This window comes from Electrona antarctica, assembly GCF_951216825.1.
Source record: "Electrona antarctica genome assembly, chromosome: 6".
NCBI classification, from domain to species: Eukaryota; Metazoa; Chordata; class Actinopteri; order Myctophiformes; family Myctophidae; genus Electrona; species Electrona antarctica.
In genome coordinates this window covers 49,390,092-49,400,709 of record NC_136811.1, presented here as the reverse complement: position 1 = coordinate 49,400,709, position 10,618 = coordinate 49,390,092, and the positions used below count along the sequence as shown (strand labels likewise).

The 10,618-nt window shown below is 45.3% G+C and overlaps 1 protein-coding gene across 1 annotated transcript in view; it reads right to left on the bottom strand.

Moving 5' to 3' along the window:
• Nucleotides 1-10,235, bottom strand: part of LOC306925346 (glutamate receptor ionotropic, kainate 2) — a 174,634-nt gene extending 164,399 nt beyond the window's left edge. Inside the window, exons 1-2 of the mRNA XM_079504124.1 lie at nucleotides 10,057-10,235; nucleotides 6,543-6,905 (exon numbers count right to left, since the gene is read on the bottom strand). Of these exons, the coding sequence (XP_079360250.1) occupies nucleotides 6,543-6,639 (97 nt within the window). The 5' untranslated portion in view covers nucleotides 6,640-6,905; nucleotides 10,057-10,235. The remainder of the gene's footprint in view (nucleotides 1-6,542; nucleotides 6,906-10,056) is intronic.
• Nucleotides 10,236-10,618: the final 383 nt, after the last annotated feature.

Below are 10,618 nucleotides of genomic sequence, written 5' to 3'. Positions count from 1 at the left end.
AGGGTGAGGTTCAGTGATTATAATGTGGACGGGGATGGCTGGCAAGTCATGCATTTTAAACAGAGGGCACCTAGAACATTGGACATTTATTACATCAAAGGCCTCTGACGGGCCGTGTGTGACACTCCATGTTTACCCTCATCATAGACATTGTAATGTGGTGGTGCAAACAAAGGGCCTGATGGAGAGAGACAGAAAGAAGGAGGGGGGGGGGGGGGGGGGGAAGAGAGAGAGGGGAGGGAGAGGGGGGGGATTGATGTGTGGCATGTTATTTCTGGCAAAATAAGTGCCATTATTTCACACCAAATTTAATTCAGCTCCAATCAAACTAAACATATGGAACAACAAAATGTAAATCACAAAACGGACAATGTGGATTTGAAAATGATGCTTAGAAGGTTAAGTGTATTTGCTGCCCGTTTGCCTTTGGTTATTGTTACACAATTTTGAACCATGTCACGTCCTTTTGTCATTCATGCTATCTACAGTAGTTGCTTGGCATCATGTTTTAAGCCATTTTCCTTTCCTTTAACGCGTTTGTTTCATAATAGTAAAATACCCAGTGTATCCATCTGTAACTCAGAGAGTGCACAATTGTATACAAATGCACCCTTGATGGATCCATTTGGTTACATTTGTACAGTCCTCAGAGTAAAATGACTATGCACACATTTCCTTTTATCGCCCCCTACAAAAATCGTAATTGTGTTTTTCCATCACTGCCAGTGACCCATTTGTTGTCAGTGTTTTGACAAACAGGCATCTTGAGGACTCTAAACTACTGCATAGTGATGGGGGACAAAAGATAACTGAAGAAGGGGGTGCACACTTTAGTATCAACAACGTCATAGCGGGCACAAGTGAAGAAGCAGAGCTGCCATCGTGTAACGCTCGCTCCGTTGCCTGAGGCATAAAGGGACTCTGTGGCATATCATATGCTTGAGTTACTCTCAATGAGAGATGATATAATGAGCGTTGCCTTTCTGTGAAGCCGCTCAACCCATTTCCATTTCAACAAACCTATTGGCTATATTGGCCCCGAGTAACCATTCCATGAGAACAACTGTTCAGAGAGCAGGCATGCACGGCATCACACGCGCCGCGGCATGTCTGTACCCCCAGCATGACCCCCTCGCCAGGTGCCACTGCCTTAGTGGCAAACAATGCAGCATTATTGTCTGAGGTGTTTTATCTGTGACGAATGGGCTACCGACAATCTGGATTCCACCCACCTGAAGTAGCTCACTAAAAACATAGCCATACTGAAATGATCAAAGGTTGTTCCTGTCTTCTCATTTTCACACGAATACTGAACCCCTCCTCAGTGTCTGAGAGTATTTTCTGAGTTGTACAAATTTAACCTGTTTTTTTCACTCTCAGAGTTTTGAGATTTAGGTCTCCATTTTCGTCACCGCTAAACCCCTTATCCCTAAACTTCTTTGCCTTTTTTTTACTATTTTGAAAAACATTTTTGAATAGTTCAACTAGCCAATCTACATTGACACGTTGTGAGCTTGTAGACTGGCCATTTTAACTATTCAAAAATGTTTTTCAAAATAGTAAAAAAAGGCAAAGAAGTTTAGGGATAAGGGGTTTAGCGGTGACGAAAATGGAGCCCGTAGTGTGTGTGCGTGCGTGCGTGTGTGCATGCGTGCGTGAGCACAACTGCTTACACAGTGCATACAAGGTTTCTTCCTGACCTTTCCTGGAGCCAAGCGGTAGGTTTAGTTATTTATTGGGGGAATTACTCGCGGGGGGAAACAGTGCAATTGCAATAGTTGTTCCTGGGTTTGATAGCGCCTCTCCTTCGGCGCTGCCCTGAGTTTTATCAGCATGCTGTCTCCGCGCTCTGTGATTTAAGGGCGACAGCACCGGTTAAATGTTGGTCCTTTGGCAACAGATAAAAGGCTTTACTGATGCCCCTCATCCCAATGTCATAAAACAGCCTATTTCTCTCGCCTGGCGCGGGGTGCATTATTTCACCACTGATGAGACGTCGGTTCCATTCGTCACGACACACATTTAGATCAAACTGGATTTTCTTTTCATGTACTGTTTTCTTTTCTTTCTTTTTTGACTGAAGCGCTGCTCTTATTGGTCCAGTTCTATAGGCTACTATAAATGAAAAGCTTGTATAAATGAATGGTGGGTCCTTGGAACGTCTCAGTCTTGCCACGACGTCCACGCATCAGATGATTATTAGCCAATAGTCAAAGAAATGGTTCCCTTTTAAAAGATATTGCACTTAAACATGGTGCCATCAAACCAGATTAGATTCCTCTTACTGGGGTCAAATGTAGTTCAGCCAAGCAAGCAATACACACACGTATGCTTGTAATTGATATGATAGCTTCATTATAGGCTTCTAAAACCTTGACCTCTAACACATGTGCTAGGACGAAGCCTGTTTAATTAAAGTGGAGGAGATGTGAGCGCAATAAACAAATGACTGGGGGGAACCAGCCTCCCTCCACCATGCTGAGACACATGATTTCTGTTCACTGTCTGCACTGTCATTATTTATTGAGTTTCTGTTCTGTATTGAGTTTCTGTTATTATTATTGAGTTTCGGAACTTGTCAATGTCCCCCGAATAAAAGGCATACATTTCACCAAATATTTAGGTGTACTTTCTTTAACTCTTTCAAAGTTGTTGAGTGAGAGCACTTAGGCTGTGTATCATGTTCTCCTCTTGGCTATAAGCAGAAGGTCGGAAGTCAGCCTTTTGACAAATGCACAGTTTGGTCCACAGTGAACACATTGCTCAGAGTCAGAAAGAAAGGGCTGACTAATCTCTTTTACTCTCTCAGTTTCTCTCTAGTCTCTATATATATTCTCTCTCACTTGCTCTATCACCCCCCCCCCCCCCCCCCCTCTAACTCTTGCCCCCCTCTCCCTCCCTCCCTACCCCTCTCCCTCTCTCTGTTTATCCACATTCTCACTCACGGCAGAGTACAAAGACAATAATTAAGTAGCTGTTTAGTTGACATCACTGTGATTGGGGAAGCGGCTCCGCTGCTGCCTCTTTCGCTCTCTCCCTCTAAACTAATACAACCTGGCATGATGGTTATTTAACCCCACAGCCCACCTTTAAATAGTTCTCAATCATGCCTCCGTCAGTCTGTTCGTCATCTCACAACCATGGAAAATGCATTCACCTCCTGGTGTTAAAGGGGGTGTATGTGTTGTAACCATCTCCATACTCTCTATCTGCTGACAATCGATAAAGTAGGACGGTAACCATGAACTGAGAAATGAGCTTGTTCAACGAAGGCTGTTATGCTTATCACCGCCCCCCATTTCAGATCAAACACGCTAGTCCCTGGGTGATCCGCTTTGCCTCACATTGTCTCATTGCACTTTAAGTAGCTTGCTTTCTCTGCAAATCTCCTTGTTTAGAAGTTATTTGGGGGTGGGGAAGTGGGGAGATCCTATTGTCCTCTGTGTGTTGTAGAATGTCAGCCTGCCATGGTTATTGACAGGCGCCGTTTTCCCCCAGACAGAGGGTCTCGTCAGCCGATGAGTGGGAGTTTTTCTAGCCTGGAGGACCCACGGCATTTAGCTCATCTCCTCATTAGACGGTGACCTTCACACACATGCTGAACACCAGCGCACCTAATAATTCAGCCCATCACTCACTCAGCTCAGCTGGTATCACAGCTGAGCATGACAATGTACCATTGTTCACAGATTTGTTGCGCAGAAACTGCAGGCAACAGTAGGCCTATAGTGGCCTATCCATCTTCTACATCTTCTTCAAAAACAAATTAACACTATATAACTTCCACACGGGCAAACTTGCTTTTTTGAGCGACAATTGCAGAATGTCTTGACAAGTGAATACCTTCCATGGGGAAGTGAAAGAATAAGAAGCAACGTGTGAGATTCGCGGTTGGGATGCATTCAAATCGGCTGCATCTCCAAAGCTTATACTTCGTCGCATGACCTAGTCGTCTGGTGTCAGCAAAATCAGCAGATATACAAGCTGACAACGTGTCACATAGTGATGTGAGGAAAGAAAAGCAGATATACAAGCTGACAACGCATTGTTAGGTTGTACATCTGTTCTTGTAGATCTGTTCTTATGAATTATGAATGAGCCACCATGCTTCATAAAAGAAGGCCTTAGCTCTCCAAAACACCTGCCCCCCCCCCCTTCTCCTAATCTGTCTACCAGCTGTTCCCCGGTCCGTCCATCCATCCATCCATCCATCCATCCATCCATCCATCCATCCATCCATCCATCCATCCATCCATCCATCCATTCAATGCGATGCTAATCTGAGCAGCATGCAGGCATTACACGGCCCCAAAGATGAGGAGATGCTGAAGTGAAAGCCAACCACCATAGCCGATGCTGAATAGATCAGACCGCTACTGCGCGGAATTCCACCCAGGCCGGTGCAAGTTCACAGGATCTCATCTAAGATACAAATGGCTCCGTGCCCCGGAGAAAAGAAAGCGTGATTTCTGTGTCCCACTGGTGCGGGTTCTCTCTTCAAAGCTCACTCTCTTTCTCTCTCTCTCACGCACACGCACACGCACACACACACGCACACACACACACACACACACACACACGCACACTTCTCACATAAATCCATCTCTGCCGGCACCACCCATGCTTCTTCTGTCATTCCGTCCACTACCCTTGCTCTGTTTGAGATCATGCGACTTCTGCTGCAAGGGAGCACCGTCAAGACCTGGATGACTCTTCTGCTTTATTCCTTCCTTTTGTATTCCCTTGTGCATGCAGGCACCCACGCACGCAGGCACACACGCATGCACGCACGCAGGCACACACGCACGCAGGCAGGCACGCAGGCACGCACGCACACAGGCACGCACTCACACTCACACTCACACACACACACACACACACACACACACACACACACACACACACACACACACACACACACCTAAAGTACACTGCTAAACATAAACTGCTTACGAAGCACAAAAGCACCCAAATGGCACGTCTCTGCAATTTATTGTATAGTTTCACAAGAACGGTGGATTAAGCAGTGTATCCTCGAGTATTTGCAAAATGTTTAGTGTGCATGAATGTGAGGTTAAGGTGATCTAATAAATGATTTAAATGATTAAATGCAGTATTTAATGCAGCATTTATTATAATTTAAGCTCATTTTCATTTATACTGACTCCCCCGTTGCCTGACTTTGTTATTAGTAATGTGGTCACGGATATCATTAATAATAATAATTATATAATAACAATGCGATTGTCATGCATGGTGAAACACGTGCAACCATTTGAATGATGCTGCCTGTGGTGTGAGCAGCCTGGCCAACACCTCCCAACATCCTGGACTACTGGAGACCCAAACAACACACAACACAGTGCTGCCAATGGAGCTGTCCGTGGTACTAGAGGATGGAGCTGTCCATGGTACTTCTGATCGGTGCTATCCATGCTGAAAGGTGCTATCCATGGTGCTAGGGAAGGGTGCTGTCTATGGCACTATTGGGAAGGGTGCTGTCCATGGCACTAGGGAAGGGTGCTGTCCGTGGTACTATAGAAGGGTGCTGTCCATGGTACTAGGGAAGGGTGCTGTCCGTGGTACTATAGAAGGGTGCTGTCCGTGGTATTAAGGAAGGTTGCTGTCCGTGGCACTAAGGAAGGTTGCTGTCCGTGCTCCGTGGCACTAAGGAAGGGTGCTGTCCATGGTACTAAGGAAGGTTGCTGTCCGTGGCACTATAGGGAAGGGTGCTGTCCGTGTTGCAACACTGTCCGTGGCACTAGGGAAGGGTGCTGTCCATGGTACTAAGGAAGGGTGCTGTCCATGGTACTAAGGAAAGGGTGCTATCCAGGGTACTAGGGAAGGTTGCTGTCTATGGTGCTGGGACAGAGAGGTGCCCAGCCCAATGGTGATACAGGACGCTGTCCATGGTGCTGAAAATTGGAACAGCGCTCTGTGTGTGTGTGTGTGTGTGTGTGTGTGTGTGTGTGTGTGTGTGTGTGTGTGTGTGTGTGTGTGTGTGTGCGTGTGTGCGCGCCTGTGTGTCTAAATTTAGAAGATAATAAAATGAAAGGTTGAGCTAGTGTCATAAACAATTCCCTCGCTCTCTGAAGCAGTGTAGCTTACACAGGAGAAAGGCAGGCTAGGCCCCATAGCAACAGGTTCTGTCTCGACTCAACTAGTTGATTTGAAGTTTGACAATTTTGCACTAGGGTCATAAGGGAGCCTAGCACTTTTACTGTTACAGAAGTAGATATTGCTACACTTTATGCCAACTTTCAGACACATTTTCCCACGTCTTTTGGCCAACATCAGTGTCCTTGCAACAACAAAACACGATGGTTCTCCGAGCATAACCATAAACCATAATCTTGGGGACACACCGTCCCAGTGAATATGAGGTCCCACAGCAGGCGGGAACATATTCATAGAGCGTGAAACACGTGTGCTCCATGGCAGTGGTGCACAAGTACGCAAAAGTACCACAACAACTTTGTAACTGATGGTAAGAACTTTTAACAACAACAACAACAACAACAACAACACAAAGCTTAACTCACCAAATCTCAAGACGTGCGGCATCCCACGAGAATATCCCACGCATTGTAATAGCAGCAGTAGAAGCCTGACGATGCACCTGATGAAGGTAATCTTCATGGTGCTTTGCGTGGTGCACAGTATTTATTCCCTGGGTCCGAGTATATTCCCCGAAATTCCTTGAAACGTTAAGCAGGGTGACGACGGCTCACGCGGCATGGTGGTCACTCATGGAGAGGGCAGCTCGTTTCCCCAGATCCATTAGCAAGCACTGCGTGTCCGTCCGGCTCACTGCGCCAAGAAACAACCTTCCGACTCAGCTGACGGCGAGGCATCCATGTTAGGCTGCATGGGGCGAACCGCGGAGAAATCCGTTCACGGGAGACCTGGAAGACAGATAAACATCGGGGAGAATGCAGGCGTTGAATATCCGGTCAGACTCCTTCGCGGCAGAGAATCGCGCTCGGCGGAATTGCACTGGGCGCCCTTACACCTTGCGAGCAGTGTCGGGCTGTCTACAAGCTTGCATTCTGCTGCACTGCCGTGCAGCATCTGACGTCGAGCCAAGATTAGTGGGAGAGCGGAGAGCATAGATTGGGCATATTTCTCCGGTATTGCCGACCACACGTCCCCCCCTGATCTATAGCTATATATCGGCAGGCGAAATGGTCATATTTCGTGCATGACACCCATGCACCGGGCACTTCCCCAGATTCTCAGATATGCGCGGTTTGGTTCAATGGTCGTCGCTGCTTCATAGCGGAGTGCGTGCAAAGCTGTAAAAAGCAATCTATGAATTTAAAAAAGATTGCCTCGGAGTTGTTCAGCCTTGGAGTCACATGTGAGATGCGTGTGAACAGAGCATGTCACTATAGTCTCAACATGATGAATTGCCTCTTAGTGCGCTGATATTTTACACAGTCTTTTTGGAAGTGTTACTTTTTTTTTTCTTTTCTTTTTTTCTTTTTTTTTTTACATTTTCTATACTTATCCTGTGTGAAATCCGTTAAGCAACTTCAAGCCAATAACATGAAGTTTAGAACAGAATGTAATTATGTTTAGAGAGTAAAATATTTTTGATTGTAAAAACGTCACCTATAAGGCCTGTTGATGGCCCTGGTCTGCGTACAGAATGAAGTATGAAGATTTTAGATAGGCCTGTTCAGATCACATTTTGAATAATAATGATGAAAGGCTACAAACAGAAACACACGTCACCACAACATGGTTCACTTGGGCCTACTGGTTTGCTGACTAAACAAAACAATGCATTTTTTAGAGATAAACTCAAACATATACTGCACAATGGCTTGAAATAGCAGCCATCTGTTAGAATTATTACTTCTTTCAGAGTTAGGCTATATCCAGTGAATTAACGAGATACATTGGGTCAATTGGTGATTCTGCACCTGCATGCGTAATTGGCTAATCAGGCTAATCATTTAAAAATAGTAAAAAATAATAAGCCTAATAAAAATATTAGAGTTAGACCATAGGAGTTCGAGTTGTATAGACGCGAGTGTAAAGGTAATGAACATACAGGAAATACTAGAGGCATGAATTGGTGTGCTTAAATCTAACTTTATACGACCAACTCCTCTGTTCATAAGCATATAATTTATACAGTATAGGCCTATCATATATCATATATCTGAGCAACTCCTCTGTTCATAGGCATATCATTTATACAGTACCATATATCATATATCTTTGCCTCGAGAGTATTGATGCTGGCGTCCTTTTCATGGGCTTCTAATGCAGCGTCAGTAATATTTTCAAATATAGGCGCAATCGGCTCGATTGAAATAAGACAAACGTTTCCTCTTAAATCGATAACTGTCACTGACCAAAGCATTAATTAGTGGATATTTGTCTTTGGACCGCAGCCAATGTGTCAAATGCTGTAATATGCAGGTAATATATTAGCCTACCAGCCCAGTGCCATGCATATTAAAATATAATATTCATTATGGTCAGTTGTTAGGCTACACATAGGCATATAGGCTATTGCTACTGTTACAAGCAGATTTATACAATGGATAGGATAATGTAAATGGCTATTATAGAAAATGTGTAGATTAATTTATCTGGTATCATTCGAATGCAAACTTAATCCAATCATGAATTAGATGATAGCGAGCTATAGCATAATTGATACGCTATAGTGGGAATTGGAAGTTGAAAATGTGTCATCTATTTATTTGTATTTTTTCCCCAGATGCCTGTTATTCAATGTGGCGACTGGCGAGCTATATGTGCGGCAAAAAGGAAATAATAAAGTCGGATTCGTATTTTAAATACAATTTCCAAGAATATATGGGATTCATTTTTCTAATTTAACCTGCACACGGAAATTCCTTAAAGGCAACCTAATTCAACTGTGAAAAGCCACAACTCCCTGGCATGTATAGCCCTGTGCGTAATGAACAGGTAGCCTATATACCCAACTGGAAATGCCAGGTGACTCGTGCGTAAACAGTTGACATCAGTGAAAATCCTGCTTCTTTCAAGTTATTGTGATCCTGATTTGTTTTATTTATTTAAAATATAGCCTATAGCCTACTGGCTCCGATTTTCCATTTTAACGAGTGCTTCATGGTGAAAGATCTCCAGTCCAAACGGCACTTCATGGGGGGGCACCGACCGAACTGAAAGGCATTTTTTCATCGGGTTGAGCACAACCCCTCCACAACATGCACAACAGGCATGGGCAGCGCGATCATAAAGTTGATTTACAGGTGCAACGCGCTATAGGAGTAATGTGCTCATCAACTGTGGAATTTACATGCACGGCTTGTCGCCGAGTTTCCATCCACGGGCAGATTAGACGGTTATCTATGGATCATTCATAAAGCCGATCACGTCAACGCCGGCTGACAGCCACGATTTGTAGTCTATGGCAGACGTTTAATGACCCCATAATGTCGTCTCAACCCCTACAACATAGAAGACATCAGCCCGGGGAGGGGGCAGGGGGGGGGGGGGGCGACTCGGGAGGTGACAAGCGTCTCAAATAGAGGTCGCGCAAAGACATGCGAGGTCACGTTTCTACACGCGTTATTAACCAGCAAGTCGTAACCTGTTTTTTAAGACCGTTCAAATTATTTCTAATTACGAGCTTCGTCGGACCCCCCTCCTCTCCGCAAAAATAGCCCACAAAACATACGCCGGTGAAGTTGAAATCTTATATGGTGATGAGATGATAAGGTGCGAATATAGATGCGTTATTCCGTCGTTATTAGAAAGGTTTTGCACGTCTTCTGCGTTTGCGATTTGGAAACGATGTGGATTCATCATCCATCGTGCTCTGCACCTCCTCTCAGTCTCACCTGTTTTATGTCCAAATCCTAAAACACCCCATGTCTGAGGGTTTAAACACACACACACACACACACACACACACACACACACACACACACACACACACACACACACACACACACACACACACACACACACACACACACACACACACACACACACGAAATACGGAGAGACCGAATTACTGTAAACTTTAAACACAAATAACTGCCTTACCTTTGATTCTAGGTGGTGCGGAACGAGCAGGGAATAGTCACAAGAGCGACGACAAAGTATAGTTCATTTGTTCCTACAATGGAACGGAGCGGAGGACTCGGTTCCTTCAGACTCGCGTGTGTGTGGTTGCGCTCTCTACTCCGGCCGTGGGGGAGACACGCCTCCTGTTGGACGATAGGACGCACTGCTTAAAGCAACAGGGGGACAAGACGGCGGCACCGACCGGACGGCTGCTCTGGACAGGACTGATATGAGAGTGACTGACTGACTGGTGGACAACACACCGCGGTGGACAGACCTGTACCTACCGCTGCAGCTTGTTCTGTCCTCCCCCCGAGGGAGGCGAGGCGGGGCGAGAGGGGCGGTAGGTTGGACTCACTATTATCATACAGTATAGGCTACTACAGTAGGACCAATAGCCTATACCGCGGAATGCTAATGGGCCATCTGGGGCTTATACATTGGTGGGTGTTCTCATATGGGTCAATACATTCGAGTTAATTGGCTGCACTTGTGAAAATACAGAGCTAATTTAGACTAATGTGTGAGTGAACAAATGTAA